This window comes from Urocitellus parryii, chromosome 7, assembly GCF_045843805.1.
Source record: "Urocitellus parryii isolate mUroPar1 chromosome 7, mUroPar1.hap1, whole genome shotgun sequence".
NCBI classification, from domain to species: Eukaryota; Metazoa; Chordata; class Mammalia; order Rodentia; family Sciuridae; genus Urocitellus; species Urocitellus parryii.
The window spans coordinates 68,331,681-68,349,242 of record NC_135537.1 but is presented as its reverse complement, the minus strand read 5'-3'; the positions used below and the strand labels follow the sequence as shown (position 1 = coordinate 68,349,242).

Genomic DNA, 17,562 nt, shown 5'->3' with positions numbered 1-17,562 from the left:
GCCCGAGGGGTCTTTTCCCCCCCTTAAATTACAGGGGCCAGTGCCACACCCTACTGCTAAATCAAGAAAGCTTTAAAAACAAATTCCCAAATAAGCAACAAAATCCCATAATTTTAAAGTTAAAACTAAAAAGAGCAGTGTAGCTTTTAGCTCTAGCAGCAAAAATGCCCCTCATGCTGGATCTACTGTCATTTTCAGAGATTTTACTAAGATCAAACCAGCACAGGCCAATTTCACAAGTGAATCAAAAGATAGTAATGTTCCAAATATGGATTTTGTGGGTCACTTTCTCTTTCCCAGACTCTACTTGACTTCAAGCTTAAAAAAAAAAAAATGGGGTTATCAGTGTTGAGGAAGGCAGGTATTTTCTGGATTAACAAGGTTAATCACCATTATTTGCAGAGTACCCCAAGTTTATCATTTATAGATGTCAATATGTTCTGGTTGACAAATGTCAAGCATTCCTTACAAAGAGACATCCATCAGTTATTGTACTTTTAATACTATATGTTATACCAAAATAAGTTTTGAGTTTTTCTGATAAAAGTAGCTTGCTGAAACTAGTATAATATAACTGCTTTTGTATTTAAATAGAAAGTAAACAATAATCTGTACTGGACATCCAGATCACTGTTTTCAAGTACAACTTCCACCAATAATCAAAAAGTAAAAAGCAATGCTAGATACAGACACATTTATTAAATAACCTCACAACAGTTTATTTATTTAGGTGCTGAGGATTGAACCCAGTGCCTCATGTATGCTAGGTGAGTGCTCTACCACTGAGCTACAGCCCCAGCCCCACAACAGTTTCTTTAAATCAACTTAGGAAAATGTCATCTTTCCTCTCCCCTCCCAGATCTGATGAGCATAACAAAACCTTGTTACAAAAATAACAAATGCTAAAATATATAAATTAATCTACCATAAGTCTCTGAAATGTCACCAACTCTCCTTCACCCCTTAACCCCAAAGTAAAATGCCCAAATTATTTTTCTAACCCTTGTGTCCTCAAATATACCCTTCATCACTAGCTAAGGTCTCGTTTGTAGGAAAGACTTTGATCTGTACAGTCGAACAACACTTACATACTTTCTTGAGGAGAGGACAATTTTGTCCTTTCAACCTCAAACTCAATGAAGACAGTGGTCCCGCCCTGCGACAGTACCAAAAACTTAACATTTAGCATACAGTTCGTTCTTTACAGAACAGGTCCAAGGGTGAATGAAGTGTTACTTCCTCCTCTTTCCTCCTTGGTGCTGTCCGCCTTTTCTCTTGCCACCCAAGCCAGGTGGCCCGGAATGCATCTTGCCTCCCAAATTTCCTTTTCTCTTCCCCTTCTGGCTGGGCGGGCCGCCTTTCCTCTTGCCTCCTGGACCCTGCCGGTTCCCTTTTCTCTTGCCCTTCTGGCTCATTTTTCTCCTCTTGGCGGCCTCCTCCTGGTCCTCTTCTCTCATCTGCTTGTTGGTGGCTCTCGTCACATCCAGCTGAGGCTTTTTGCTGTTCATGACTCGAAGTAGCTCCAACTGGTTCTTTTTCTCGGCTGCGAAGTCCCCAAAAAGGGGCTGAAACTTCCTCTTCTTGCCTGAACCCTGAGGAGCCTTCTCCTTGGGGAGGCGCTCCTGGAAGCGCCCCACTGAGGCGGTGGAGATCTTGGCCACTTGCATAGCGCGGCCCAGCTCCTCCTTACTCTGGTGTCCGGTAGGGTGCAAACCGGCCGCGCTGGGCAGCTGCATCTTGTGCGCTCGGGCCAGATTACGCAGCCTGTTCAGCTCGTTCTTGGCTACGCGTTCCTTCTTGGCCTGAATCCGTTTGGCGAACTGGTCTTCTAGGGGGTCGGCGCTACCGGGAACCTCGATCAGCCATTCCTTGGTGTCATCCCGGGCGCGCTTGTAGCCCCAGCGCCGCCGCCACTGGCCGCTCACCTCGTCCCACACTAGATTGGTTTTCTTCTTGGGACGGATGCCCTTAAGGCGCGCGAACTGCTGCCAGCGTGTAAGCGGCCGCGGCCGTGGGATTGGCTTCTCACGCGGCAGGCGCGTGGTGGGCTCCGGCAGCCGGGCCACCAGCGCCTCTTCCACGCGCTCCGTGGGCAGCTGCCACAGCTGGTTGATGAGCAGCTGCGTATTGTCCCGTGCCAAGGCCCGCAGCTCGGCCTCCGGCGTGGGTCCCGCCTGCCGCAGCACAGTCGGGGGGTTGCGGTCGGAAGCCAGCAGGTTACCCAGGTCAAATTCCAGCTCCAGCTCCTTGTGCACTGTGATGCGTTGCAACTTCTCTGCCTCTTCCTGCTCCGCCTTTGCCAGCAGTGCCTCCACGCTCTGGCCCTCCATGGCTCCGGATCGGTCTCCTAGCTTTGAGGTTAATTGTTGAAGTCACCTCTCAAGAGCAGGGCCCAGGGTCCCGGCAACTCAACCACGTGCGGAAGCCCGGTCGCTCAACCCGGAAGACGAAGGTTCGCTTCCGGGTTAGGGGCTTGTGATCCCGGCGACCCAAGGAAAGGCCGGCAGAGGGCGGTGTTGGAGAGCTGATAGGATTAGAAGAGTGACTACAGGCTCGATCCTGGACTACAAGTTCCCGGAACTGGTTGGGGCTGCGGCTCCCAGGATGCAGAGGCAGGAGGCGGTCCCCGGGGACGGACGCGGGCCGGTCAAATTTCTGGGGCTGCGTCAGGTGTGTTACTGGTCCGCTGGGTGTTAAAGTTTCCGTGTAAATCTACCATTTCAATCAAAGATGTGTAGTTAATCACCCCTTCTTGGGCGGGACAAATCATTGCACCATAGTTATAACCCACTTTGGGGGTCCTGGATGTGAGCAGAGACACATCCCACAGATATACATAAAGGTTGTTTTGCCAGGGAGTGGGGCTGGCAGTTACACCGCCCTGAACTGGTGGTGCAGGTGTGCACGGACCCCAGGACCCCAGCGGTAGACGAGGGGGCAAAATTGCAATTGTATGCAGTGGAGGGGAGAAATAAAGAATGTCCACCTGCTTCTGCCCCTTTCAATGCTTTATTCACTCAAATTACTCAATACAATTTCACTCTATAGGTTCTTAATCAAGAAAACACAATCCTTAATGCTAGGCACTGCAATAGACATAATCCACAGCAAACAAGTCTAGATTAATTAATTCTCAGCGCTGCAAAACACACTTAATCATGACAGGCTAATGACAGACACTCCCTCTGCATGCTAAGTTTAATTCTTAAGCCTTAGGCTTTAAGTCCAGCAGATGCACACTCACTCAGACCACGGTGATCAGGTCTGGAACCAAGGCAGGCTTTTCCTGGTGAGGAGTGGACTACTGATTGAGGAGAGGGTCTTAGGGAGAAGTTGCGGTTCTCACCAAGGTCCAGATGAGATGGTAGAGTTTGAGAGTGGTGAGGATCATGCAGAGGCTCAGGAAACGATGACAAGTGATGGGATGTCAGGTCCTCATCAGGCTCTCCAGCTCCAGTGCATCCTTGTTTCAGCTGGCTGAATCCCTGTTCATTGGCTCTATTATTTATACTAAAATTTGGAGCTTTTGACCCCCCCTTTTAATCCTTATCAGCTACCACTGGATTTCTCAGTGACATCATTTACTGCGGGGTCAGAAACATCTGGTCTGGTGGTCTCCACCCTGATCTTATTGCCTTTCCCGCTCAGGTGAGGACAGCCTGCCAGGGGCTTCACTCTGTTTATCAGGGTGAAGGAAAATAACTTGTTTGAGGCCATACTGGAGGGCTCTGTGGGTGTGCCTGGTGAGACTGCAGGTTTCAAACTGGAGTTTTAAAATGGAGTTGGTTAGGCTCAGGCCTAAGGCCATCCTCACAAGACCCCAGAGTTGACTCAGAGCTCCGGGAGGGTCTGTTGCTTTCCTGGCAAAAGAGCACCCAGCTCTGCAGTTACACTGCTTGGTTCCAGTTCCTGGCTGTGAGAATGTTTGACCTTGGGCTAGGCTATTTAACTTGGTTAGGCCTTTAAAAAAAACCTTTAATATAGGAATATTAGCCACATAAATTTTTATAGCAGCTTACCTCATAATAGCTAAACTATGGACTCAACCTAGGTACACAATAGAATATTACTCAGCCTTAAAGAAGAACAAAATTATGGCATTTGCAGGTAAATGGATGGAGCTGGAGAACATCATGTTAAGGGAAATAAGCCAATCCCAAAGATCCAAAGGCTGAATGTTTTCTCTGATATGGAGATGCTAATTCACAATAAGGGAGGAGAGCTAGGAAAGAATAGAGATACTTTGGCTTAGACAGAGGGAGGAGATGGGTACAGAGGTAGGGAGGATAGTAGAATGATCTGGACATTATTACCCTTTGTGCATATATGATTACATGGCTGGTGTAATTCTACATCATGTACAACCAGAAGAATGAGAAGTTATACTTCATTTATGTATGATGTGTCAAATGTATTCTACTGTCATATATAACTAATTAAAACAACAACAAAAAAGGATGAGGCTACTAATGGTAATCACATCCTAGGGCTATTATGAAGATAAATAGGTAAATACACCCCAAGGGAGGCTTAGACTAGGGTCTGGAATATAAATACTCAATAAAAGTTAGCTAAATATTAATTATTATTTAATCTTCATCATGGCCAGTGAACAATGCAGTGTTATATAGTGTTTAAAAATTAGGTTTCTTGGGTTAATCCATCTCAGTTTACCATTTACTAGTTTTCCTTGGACAGTTTGTTTAACCTAAGCCCTATTCATAAGAATGAAATGTTAGTTCTTGGTACATGGTGAGAACTCAATAAACATTAACTATATATTGTTACTAACTCTTTGTTATTTCCACTGATGAAAAAGGAAGGCTTACAGAGTGAGTCGACTTATGTAATACAACTAGGACATGTGGGAGCAGGATCTTCACTCTGGCTTTAAGACTACATACATATCTTCTGCAATGCCATCCAAGCTTTTAATACTAACAAAACAAAACAAAAAAAGTGCGGTCCTGTGACTGGAAAAATAGCATTACCTGGGCGCTTGTTTGAATGTGGAATCTCAAGCCTCCTCCTAACTGTAATTTATCAGAACCTTCATCAATCTAGGTGATTAGTATGTAATTTCAAGTTTTGGAGACACTACAGATTGTGTGGTTTGCAAGGTTCATTTTCCTTTTAAGAGGGGATTATGTTGGAGAACCGTAGCAGTTATTACGTTAACTAATTTCAACCTTAAAACTTTGGGAATTTGCCTAGGAGACAGTAAAGATATTGCTACTTTGGGCTTTGCTTTGCCTCTGATTTATTATTTCACCCAGTGAACATTTAATTGAATGGCTATCATGTGCCAGGCACTAGATATAAAAGTAATTGAGACCTTTTGAAACATGGGAAAAGAAATATAGGTATAGAGAAATTTACTATATAGTGTGATTGAACTTTTAATAGAAAGTACAGCTGTTAGGATTAGCTCCACTTTCAGTTTTCTGAATTAGGGAAAAAGAGCAGGGATTGTTTCTTTCTCAATGGATGCAATGCTGTTTGGTCTGGATCATACAGTTCACCTCTTAATTGAATTTTAATAGTTTTTTGTTCACTAGTTTTTTAGAGCCCAAATAGATTTTAATTTCCTTGAAGGCTGGAGACTTAACTTTCACTTCCATATAGCACTGGGCATAAAACAGTATTCAATATATTACTATTGAAAAACTAAATATTATAGGCTTTCTAATTAAAATAATATTAATTTTCATTCTGTTAGATTTGAGTGGAGTAAAAGTAGTAAGACTGAGATGTGGAAGTCTCAAAAATCTCTTACTGAGACAAGTGGGTGGGTGGTGGTCTTTAGCTTGCATTTCTTGTCATACTTATTTTAGGCAAGACTATACAGTGTCAAGAAAAAGAAAGCCTACTAGAAATGTATAAATATGTGTAAATATATTTTAATAGTATGGCAAATGGTGGTACACATTGTCTTTTCTCTTTATTTCTCTTCTTCATTTACTCCTATAAATTCAGAGAGACCCCAAGTGTGGTCATCAGATCTTACTTCTTTTCTCTGTATACTTACTCTCTATGCCATTTCATCCATTCATATGGTCTCAGCTGCCACTTTTGTGCATACAGTTTTTTTTGGTGTGTGTGTGTGTGTGTGTGTGTGTGCACATAGTTCTTAAAAGTATATTTTTATTGCTTTCTTTTTCAAAGGTTTAGGCTGAAATTTCTAACACTTGCTCGACTGTTTCACCATACTCTAATCTCAGTAGGTATAAAACTATATAACATATAATTTACCCTCAAATTAACTTCTTCTATCATCTATCCATTCATCATTTCCACCCCCAGCAAATGTTGATAGAAGGCCTTTGATGCCTGAGGAATACAATGAGAATGATTGTTAGTAAAAGCAGTTCCGGTTGATATTATCATCATTCTGGTCAACTAATTTGGGCTTGAAATGGTGAAGTCAGCCTTGACATCTCCTGTTTCCAAATTCAATCTGTTCAAAAATCCTGTTTGTCTCTATATTGTACCCTTTCCAGCCCCACTGCCATGACTAAATTGGTTAGCATTTTGTCATTGTCACCAAAATACCTGACATAAACAACTTAAAGGAGGAAAGATTTACTTTGGCTTCATGGTTTAGACATTTTAGTCCATAGTTGGAGGCTTCTTTGGGTCTGAGGTGAGGCAGAACATTAAGAAAGAAGATCTTGTTAGAGGGCTGGGGATACAGCTCAGTGGTAGACCAATAGAAAGCTTGACTAGCCTATATGAGGCCCTAGGTTCAATTCCAGTATTGCTAAAGGGGGAAAAAAAAGGCATGCTAGAAAAATGCTATTCACCTTAAGACACTCAGGAAGCAAAGAGAAAGACAGAGGCTGGGAACAAGATAGATAAGTCCCAAGAGCATACTACCAAGGACCCATTCCCTTCAACTTCCTGTAGTAATTCCAACAGTTATTTGGAATATATAATGATCCTCCTACATTTTATGCCACCTTTCAATAATTTATTCAGCTATGAATTCCTCAGTGGATTAATTAATTGATCAGGTTAAAGCCCTCATGATCCAATCACTTCCTCAAAGCCTACCTTTGAACATTGCTGCATTGGGGACCACGTCTTCAACATGAGTCTTTGGGGAATATTTAGTATCCAAGCCATAATAGTGACCTTACCAGTGTCCTATACTGTATCTCTTCCATCTGCTTCTCCAGATCCTCTTTTCACTCTGCTTGCTGTGCTTGGCTTCCAGTTGAGTTTGACCAGCTGGAAGCAATGACAGATCAGAAGGTACACAGAGAGCTAGGTCAGTACACATATGCCCTCAGTCCTCTGCAGATTGCCATCAGAAGGCCATCAAAAAGCTTTTGTGGCATCAATAGGCTGCAGTTCCTATCAGGTAACCTAGGGTGATTTTGGTTCTCTGTCATTGTAGCATCACTGTCTTTGCTACTGTTCTTTATGGGTTTCCTTATATTGGGCTTGCATCTTTGTAAATATTTCCTTGGTTTGTCTTTCTTGAAATATCTAGCTTGATTTTTACCTGTTTGCTGCCAGGTCCTTGATTGATATCTTGGGAACGATCCTAGGAGCATATTAACAGTTTCCTGCATCTTTTATGGACATTCCTGAAGATTTATCTTTTATTCATCTGTCCAAATCGAACTCTCCTCTCTACTTAACAGAGTAAAATTATTTTTGGCTTTGGATGTTCATGATCTGGCCCCAAATAACTTTTTTTTTTCTTTTAAATACATGTCATAATAATCCTTCTTCTGCTTGTTTTCCCAGTATTTCTAATCCCACTCTTATTTTTCATTTTAGCTGTTTCTCCACAGCTTTAAGGTGTTTTTCATCAGAAATAAAAACTTGAGATGCAGAGCAAATTATATTTTGGTAGCAAATATTGTGAAATTTTTCATTAACAAAAGTGAACCAGTAGAGAGAGTTCCCCTTTTCCTCCACAACAAGGGTATGAAAGTTTAAAGACATACCTTTAATTTTCCTTTAGTATGTAGTTACTTTGGTCAGTGAAACTTCTTCTTCTTCTTCTTCTTTTTCTTAAGCAGTTTCTTCATTCTTTGTTAGCATATTAACTTGGATTTATTTTCTAGATGTTTCTTAGTTGTCTCCTTGTGACAATGGAAATTGTTAAGGATGAGTCAGCCGTTCTTTAATCCTGCAGGATTTTCTTTTATTTTTTGGAGTATTTTTGTCTAGGAAATTCAATGTGCCAGTAATTTGATAAAATAGCAGAAAAGGGCCCTTAAAACTCTTACTGATCTTCGCATTGTTCAATTTTACTGATTTGTAATTTTATTTTGGAAGTACTTTAAAGAAAAATTTAATTTAGAAAAATTCTTAATCATGGAGAAAATTTGTGTTCAAGTGCCTCAGTTTTAGTCAGAAATCTATTCTAAAAATTCATTATTTGATATTCAAAAGGAACAAAGAAAATAAAGATTTTGTATAATTAGTGTAGAAGTGGATAAGATAACTACCAAACACTGTACCTTTGCCTATGAAGAACTTTGGAATTTTACATAGTAAAAATTATGTTACCTTAGTGGCAAGTAGGTGTCACTGTATCCATGTCAGCATCTGAGAATGCACTGCAAATCTTATCCAGCTCACTGAGCCCACTTGGTGATACAGAAGACCTGGTGACTATAGAGTGTGTCCTTTCCCCCAAGACCTGAATAGGACTTTTTATCTGGAATGTATAAATAATGATCTTGGCATTTCTCAATATTTATTTCTCTTGCCTCATTATTTAAGGTAGTATAAATTTTCAGCTCAGAAAACTGACTCCTTGTGATAGGTCCTGCCTTTCCTTCTCTGGAGAGCCTGTGGATTTCAATGGAAATATTTTATGTCTCAGACTTTAGCTTATTCATCTGAAAAATGAAGGGTTTTGTTTTCCATAGATACCTTTTAGAATTCCATTTGTGAAAAGCCTATGTTCTTCAAGTACCCCAATATTATTTTTTTAACAGAGTGTGTTCTTTCTGCATTAAAGTTTTTGATGAGTATTCCTTTTTTAATGAACCTCTTCTTAAGTTGTCATACAAACATTTCTCCTGAGGTGTGAGGTGATCTGTGAATTCCATTTAGAAACCTTGGTTATTTTTCTAGGCTAGAGAGTGCATGTCTGACATGGAAGAACCTGAGGAACTTCACTGAATGTTTCAGACTTTTTCTTATGAGCTTCCTCATTGCCTGTATCCTTCAAATTATTAATGAAGCCTGATACTGTATAAGATTCCTGGTTAATGGAAATTTAATTTGAAAGTTAGCTCTTGTGTGTTAGCACACTGTCTGAAGAAGCTACCAACCTCATCACATTATTTTATTGTCTTTACAAGATTTATTTATTTTTCATTGTCTGTCCTCTGACACTTTTTTATTTTATTTATTTTATTTTTTTGTCCTCTGGACACTTTTTGAAAGTAAACTCTTTGAGAATACCAACTTTTTCATGTTCATGCAGTTACTGTAGTGCCTAGAACATTTTAGAATAGTGTCAGAATGGTTGTTGACTGATGCTCAATAAATGGCCTTTTGAGTGAATAAGATACAGTCCTTACCCTCAAGGAATTTTTGGTCTAGTCGAGAAATCAAATGAAGTACATAGCATTCAGGAAAAAATATGAGCAACCAACTACCATAAAGCAGTAGAGTAGAGTGGTTATGAGTTTAGGCTCTGAAGTTGCAGACTTTGGTTCAAGTCTTCATTTTGAACTAACTTTTATGGGCTGTATTGTGTCTCCCCATCCTTCCACTCATATGTTGAAGTCCTATTCCCCAGTATATTAGAATGTTACTATTTGTATAGGGTTGTTATGAAGATAATTCCTTTATAGGGTCATTGATGTGATCCCTAACCCAATTTGACTGGTGCTGTTGTAAGAGGAACTTTACACATACACGCAGAGGAGGAAAGATGTTATGAAGGCACAGAGAAGACTTCATCTATAAGCCAAGGAGAGAAGCCTGATCCTTCCCTCACAGTCCTCATAAAGAACCAACCCTATTGACACCTTGATTTGGGGAATTTAGATTTCAGAATTATGAGAAAATAAATTTCTGTTGTTTGAGCCATCCAGTTTGTGGTACTTTGTTGTGGTAGCCCTAGAAAACTACTTACACTGACTCTCCATACTTAAATTCTTTTTTTATTTATTAAAAATTTTTATTACTTCATTTTAGTTATAAAATAATATTAGTGTTCATTATGACATAATTATACAAGCATAGCATATAATTTGCTTAATTCAGTCCTCAGTACTTCTCTTTCCTTCCTTTCTTCTCTCTCCTGTTTTCTTACCTCTACTTTACTGATCTTTTTTCTATCTATAGTTTTGTTTTAAAAGAAATAGTATTGGGCTGGGGATGTGGCTCAAGTGGTAGCACACTCGCCTGGCATGCGTGCGGCCCGGGTTCGATCCTCAGCACCACATACAAACAAAGATGTTGTGTCTGCCAATAACTAAAAAATAAATATTAAAAAATTCTCTCTCTCTCTCACTCTCTAAAAGAAAAATAGTACCTTGTAGATGTATATGAAGGTGAGATTCACGGTGGGACATTCATATGTGTTCCTTGGAAAGTTAGGTCAGATCCCTTCCACTGTTCTTTTCTTTTCCTATCCTTATCCTTAACTTCTATAGACTTTAATTTTCTCACATGTAAAATGAAGGAAAATTACAGCATCTTTCTCATCATTATATGAAGATTAAGTATGATAGTGTATGTACAGTGTCTGCTGACTAGAACATATTTGGTGCATGTTTATTACTAGTATTGAACACAGTATTCATTGTGTTTGCTACATCTTTTAAATAGAAGATTGGTTTATTTTTTACTATTTTGGAAGTGTCTTCAGGCATTCACATTTCCTTTCATTTGAAGATACCCAAATCTGAGCTTAATAGAACCAGAGTTGTTTTTTTTTTCTTTCTTATTATGGTTCAAATTATTCTCTAAAAATATATGTCAGTGATTACAACAACAGTGTGGTTTTTAAAAATAGTAAAAGATTATTATCTTAGCTCCATGGAAGTCCACATACAGAAGAAGATCTGAAGTCAAATGTGACTTATATTCTAAATAATTTTTTTGAGAGAGAGAGAGAGAGAGAGAGAGAGAGAGAGAGAGAGAGAATTTTTAAATATTTATTTATTTATTTTTTAGTTTTCGACAGACACAACATCTTTGTTTGTATGTGGTGCTGAGGATCAAACCCAGGCCGCACGCATGCCAGGTGAGAGCGCTACTGCTTGAGCCACATCCCCAGCCCTTATATTCTAAATATTAAAGAAGGAACTTAAAAGAGGCAAAAGTGGTTGTAAATGATTCACATGTAATACATAAGTAAATTGCAAATCTCATGTACTATATTAATTTTAAGGCAAAATATTGAACTTACTTAGTCATATACCTTTTAGAGATAAAAAGTCATCTCCATTTACTTTGTACAAAGCTTTCTTTGAAGTAGTCGATAATGTCATAGACTTTTTAATCTATAAAAGTGTAGCAAAATATAGTAGAAAAACCTAGTGAAAAAGTATTTTATTTTATTTTTATTTTTTTTAAGAGAGAGTGAGAGGAGAGAGAGAGAGAGAGAATTTTTAATATTTATTTTTTAGTTCTCGGCGGACACAACATCTTTGTTGGTATGTGGTGCTGAGGATGGAACCCGGGTCGCACGCATGCCAGGCGAGCGCGCTACCGCTTGAGCCACATCCCCAGCCCCATGAAAAAGTATTTTAGAATAAATTGTTAAAAGGATCAGTGGGAATAATCAGCTTCTCCAAAAATGAATGCATTTGGAGAGAATCACATTCTTCTTTCCCCAGTTTATTCTAACTGTGTCAGATATCCTTCAGTAGAGGTCTTATTAGACTTTTTTTTAATCATGAAAGTTGGAGGTTAGACTAGATGACTCGTTTCTGGTAGTGTTCTGATAGTGAATTCTTAACACAACAAAATTGGATTCTCTCAGTCTAATTAATTTGTTGATCTCAGGCATTGTCAGAAGAGTGATACAAACCATAAACTTGCTGTAAGGTAACAATACTAATGTGTTGTTTCCCTTTCTAAAGTTGTTTATACTAAAGAGCTTTCCTCTTAATCAGGAGCCCTTCCACTCTATTTTGAGGAAGGGAGGAGAAGTAGAAAGGAGGTGTCAGTGGGGTTGATACATGTGAAATGCTAGAAGATTTGTAATAAATCCTAGATTATGTTTAAGAAACAATCTGATTTTTTCCTTAAAACATTTAATTGCACAAGTGATACATGAATATATGCCTTTGAAAAACTCATTAGGATCCCTCATCTTCCTCTCCTCTTCCTGAGATTCTTACGTCTCCTTCTCAAGATAAAAATTTACTCTTGATAATTTTACATTCTATATATAAGCACACACACATAATTTAAAAAACTTTTATAGGAGAATACTCTGAAGTTTTGATTTGCCTTTGTTTTCCTATTTCTTTTTTTGGGGGGAGAGGGTACTGGGGATTGAACTCAGGGGCACTTGACTACTACTGAGCCAGATCCCCAGCCCTATTTTGTATTTTATTTAGACACTGGATCTCACTGAGTTGCTTAGCACCTTACTTTTTGCTGAGGCTGGCTTTGAACTTACTTTTGTAAGACAGATGAGCCTAGGCACCAAGGAAGTAGCAGAAAGCAGATTTATTGGCTGTAGCCAGGTTCAGAAGGGAAAAGCTTTCATTACAATCAATCAGTCCCCCTGAACACCAAGTTCTTTATACCAAGTGTATAGTGGGAGGGGCTCAGAGGTTCACAATCTGCAGAAGTCCATATAACAGTAGGTTTTCTTTTACTCTTTTCAGTTCCCAACTCAGGCCAGGTTTTACAAAAATAACCTCCAAGGAAGCTCTCTGTAAAAATCAGTGCCTGGGAAAGAGAGATTTTTCCTCCCCTTTCCACCAGCTGGCTTTCAAGGGCCTAACTTTGAAATGTAAACATCTCTGTGAAGACCTTGGGTTAGTCTGCTTCTGCAGGCATATCCCCTGCCTGAAAATTCTTTTGCAGAATTTTTGCCGAGAGTCTAAGAACAATTATTGTAGTGGAGGGAGGTGATGTCACTACATTGCAATCCTCCTATTTCAGCCTTCTGAGCCGCTGGGATTATACGTTTCTACCACTGTGCATGGCTGTTTTCCTATTATGATGATACATATTAATTAGGATTGGCTAGGTTGTACCAGAGTAACAAATTGATGCCATAATTCCAGTGGCTTACATATACAAAAGTGTATTTTTCATATTTATTTCATGTTGGTAGAATCTCTTATGCAGGGACTTGTTAAAAGGATCAGTGGGAATAATCAGCTTCTCCAAAAATGAATGCATTTGGAGGTTTCACATCTTACAACTGCACCATCCTTTGTTGTTTTCATAGAAATGCAAGAAGAGAGAAGAACATGAGCTTTTTGCTCTCCCAGCCCAAACATGACACGTCACTTTCACTTCAAGTCCATTGGCCAGAACTAATCACATGGCCTCACTTAACTGTAAGGGATATTAGAAATAGGAGTATATATAATATAAGGTGAGTATTACAATCTCTGATAATGTCTTATAGCTAGTTCAGTATAAGTAGATAAAAATCTATCAAGTTTTTCAATAACTGCATAGCATTTCATAATGTGAATGCATTCCTATAGATGGACATTAGAGTCATTCTCATCCTTACACAGTTGCAATGAGCATATTTACATATATTTCTTTGTACACATGTGGGATAGATTCTGAGTAATAAAACACCTGGATAAAAGGGTACTTGTATATTTAGTTTTGATGCACATTCCAAAATTATTTATCCCAAAGAATTGTATCAATAATATCAATCTTTTTATTTCTTACCAGTGCTGTGGCAAAAAAAAAAAAAAAAAAAGCAATCTCAAATCTCATTTGTTTTTACTTTTTTTTTTTGTTCACTAGTGAAATCAACGTCCTTTATCTTTCTGTCTATATTGACTCTATGTTTCCTTCTTTTTCCTATTCATTTATAGGAAGTTTTTATGAATATGTAGGTATGTGTGTTTATGTACATATATAGTACATATATGTGTTTGTGCATAATTTTATTTAAAATTTTTTATTTGCCATGTATAAAATGATTATACATGGCAAATAAAATAACTATAATAATGTTTTCTTTTTGTTTCTTCCTTTCGAAACTTAATACCTTTTAATTTTCTTATTTTACTGCACTTGTTAGGCCTTTCGTATAATGTTGAATGGATGGATACTTGTAAGTGTCCTTGTCTTGTTTCCGACATTTAGAGGAATCATTTTTTGGGGCTTGGTTTGTTTTGTGTTTCTGGGGATTGAATCCAGGGCCTTGATCATACTAGGAAAGTGCTCTATCACTGAATTACATCCTAAGTCCCAGAGGAAATCTTCTATAATGCTTTACCATAGAAAATAATGTTTTCTGTAGGTTTGTGGTAGATGCCCTGTATAAGGTGAGAAAAGGCTACTCAAGTCCTAATTTTCAGAGATTTAAAAAATAATATGTTAGGGTAAAATACTATTAAATCGGTTCCACATAAATTATAATTATTATATAGTTCTTTTAAAATCTGTTGATATGATAAATTAAACATTTCATAGAGTATGCATTCTGGGATAAATCCAGCTTGCTCATGAAGTATTTGATTTGGCTTGCTTACATTTTGTTTGTATTTTTGCATTTCCTGTTCATGGGTATGTGGGTTTATAATTTTTCTTTTTTTGTACTATCCTTGTACAGTTTGGATTTCAATACTGCAGTAATATCATTGGGTAAATAGGGGAGTGTTCCTTTTCTTCTGATCTCTGGTGGAGTATTCATAAGATTGGAATATCTGATTGAAAATTTGGTAGGATTCACCTGTAAAATCTTTTGGGCTTGATATTTACTTTGTGAAGAGATTACAGTTTTGTTCTTATTTTAAAAAATGATGTCTTTGACTTCATTTTAATAATTCAATTTTAATAATTCTTGATAAGATTTTTCCCTACAAAATTTTACAATTCTGTTTCCTATAATTTCTACAAATTCTATTTCTTCTAATTTTCAAGTTTATTGGCATAAAATTTTTATCAATTCTCCTCTTCAACTGTAGTTATGTCTGTTATTTCAGTGCTAATATCATTAGACATTTCTATTTATTTCTTGATCAATTTTATCAAAGGATATTCTATCTTATTAGTTTTTGCAAAGATCTATTCTTCTGGTTTAATTGGTACCCTTTTGAAAATAAATTTCTAACTTATTAATTTATGTTCTTATTAATTTTTCTTTCAACTTAAATTTTTAAATTCTTTTTTAAAGAATGTATACAAGCTCAACCTAAGTTCACTAATTTTCTGACTTTGTTTTTTTAATATATAAGAATTCCTTACCTCTTTTAAGACTTCTCAAATATATTAATTTGGTATTTTGATTTTCACTTAGATCTCTGTATTTTCCTGGAAAAAACAATATATACACACATACATATACGTGTGTGTGTGTGTGTGTGTGTGTGTGTGTGTGTTTATTTATTTTTTTGCTTTTAAAATCAACTCTCAATATCCTCCTGCCTCAGCCTCCTGAGTCATTGGGATTACAGGCATGCACCACTGTGCCTGGCCCATAGTATTTTATAAATTCTGAATTTTTCTTGTTTCCTGAACACATGATATATTATCTCATTTCTGTATTTTCTATCAGAAAGTGGAAGAAATCAGAACAAGAGTATTAAAAGAGTAGACACAGGTTAATACCCTAGAATCTGTCCACCAACTATAATTTTTAAAGCAAACAAGAAAACTTAGTTTTTTTAATTTACTATCAGTTATAATTATTATTAGCATGTGATGTAATATAAATCTCAAACAGAAAGAAAGAGACTAGAATTGTGGGAAGGGGAATTCATGCCAGTGAGTTGTAGGAACAGAGGAAGTACTTCAGGAGAATTGTTAGTTCATTTGTTCATTCATCATTCATTCTTTTTTTGGGTACAAGGATTGAATTTGGGGGCACTTAACCACTGAGTCATAACACCAGCCCTATTTTGTACTTTATTTAGAGACAGAGTCTCACTGAGTTGCGTAGGCATTACTTTTTGCTGAGGCTGGCTTTGAACTCATGATCCTCCTGCCTCAGCCTTCTGAGCATGCGCCACCGTGCCCAGCCACATTCATTCTTGAAATGTGTATGAGTCTGAACTTCACAAGATGATTTGGGAGGTGACAGAATAAAAATGGATGAGGAATATTTTAATTTATTATTATTATTTTTTGCAGTGCTAGGAACCGAGCCTGGACCTTGTGCATGCTTAGACAAGAACTACCACTGGGCCATATCCCTATCCCTTTCATCATGGGTGAGGAGTATTTTTTTTTTAATTGTTGTTGTTGTTGTAGATGGATACAATATCTATCTTATTTATTTACCTTTATGTGGTGCTGAGGTTTGAACCCAGGGCCTCACACATGCTACGCAGGCACTCTACCACTGAGCTACACCCCCTGCTCAGGTGAAGAGTATTTTAAACAGAGAGTATCCTCATCAAAGATCAGAAATGTAAAAGTGTGTCATGTGTTTGGAACTCACAGTAATTCAGAACTTCTGAATCATTTGAAGGGACAGCAGGAAATGAGGCTACAAAGAGTAGGTGGGGCCAGATTGTGAAGGGGTGTGCATGCCATGCTTTGCTCTATATTTATTCTACAACATTTATTGAGAATCTATTGTGTGCTAGTATTCTGTGCTGGGCACTGAGGATGCAGGAGTGAGAAAGGCAGTGTTACTGATCTGGAGCTACAGGCTTTAAGGAGTCTGTAATAGAATGAGGTAATTTAAGCATATCAATTGTTGAAAAGTTTACTCTTGTAGCAGTCACTAGGATTTCCAGATAGGAGACAGCTGCCTTAGTTAAGGGAGTAATGATGCAAGTCTGGACTATGGAGAGGGATGGCAGCTGGCAGAGCAGATATAATAGACATGTGTGGGATGGGAGAAGATTGAGGTGACTGGACAAGAAAAATTCAGAATTTATAAAATACTATGGGCCTGGCACAGTGGTGCATGCCTGTAATCCCAATGACTCAGGAGGCTGAGGCAGGAGGATATTGAGAGCCAGTCACCTCTAGCTGCATTCTTCATAGTCTGGCCTAAAGACAAAGGTTGTAATGTTGCACTGCAGCTCTTGTTTGTGCTTCTTGTGGGTTCTTGGAGACACACACACACACACACACACACACACACACAGTCCCAACTTGTTTCCCATGGCTTGCAGCGTCACATCAATATTTCCTTAAATCAGGTGTGGCAGGAGGCTGTTGTCCTCTGCTCAGCCAGGTTATGATTTATCATAATTGACTAACTGGAAATGTTCTTGTAGAAGAGTTAAATTATTTTCTAGGTTTTTACTAAAACATATCATTTGAGGCAATACAGTAAATTATTTCATATAGCTGTTGTAAAAAATACTGAATAAGATAATATTGTATCCTTGAATTAAAAAAAATGTAGCTTGAAATAGTTAGAGACTATTTGTTTTTGTTGCCGTCATTGTATTTCAGTAGCTATAG

At 38.2% G+C, this 17,562-nt stretch overlaps 1 protein-coding gene across 1 annotated transcript; it reads right to left on the bottom strand.

The window, feature by feature from the left end:
• Positions 1-665: 665 nt before the first annotated feature.
• Positions 666-2,919, bottom strand: Rrs1 (regulator of ribosome synthesis 1). Its single transcript, XM_026410014.2, has one exon. It carries the CDS (start codon positions 2,328-2,330, stop codon positions 1,233-1,235), a length of 1,098 nt encoding a protein of 365 aa, XP_026265799.1. The 5' UTR covers positions 2,331-2,919; the 3' UTR covers positions 666-1,232.
• Between the last annotated feature and the right edge of the window lie 14,643 nt (positions 2,920-17,562).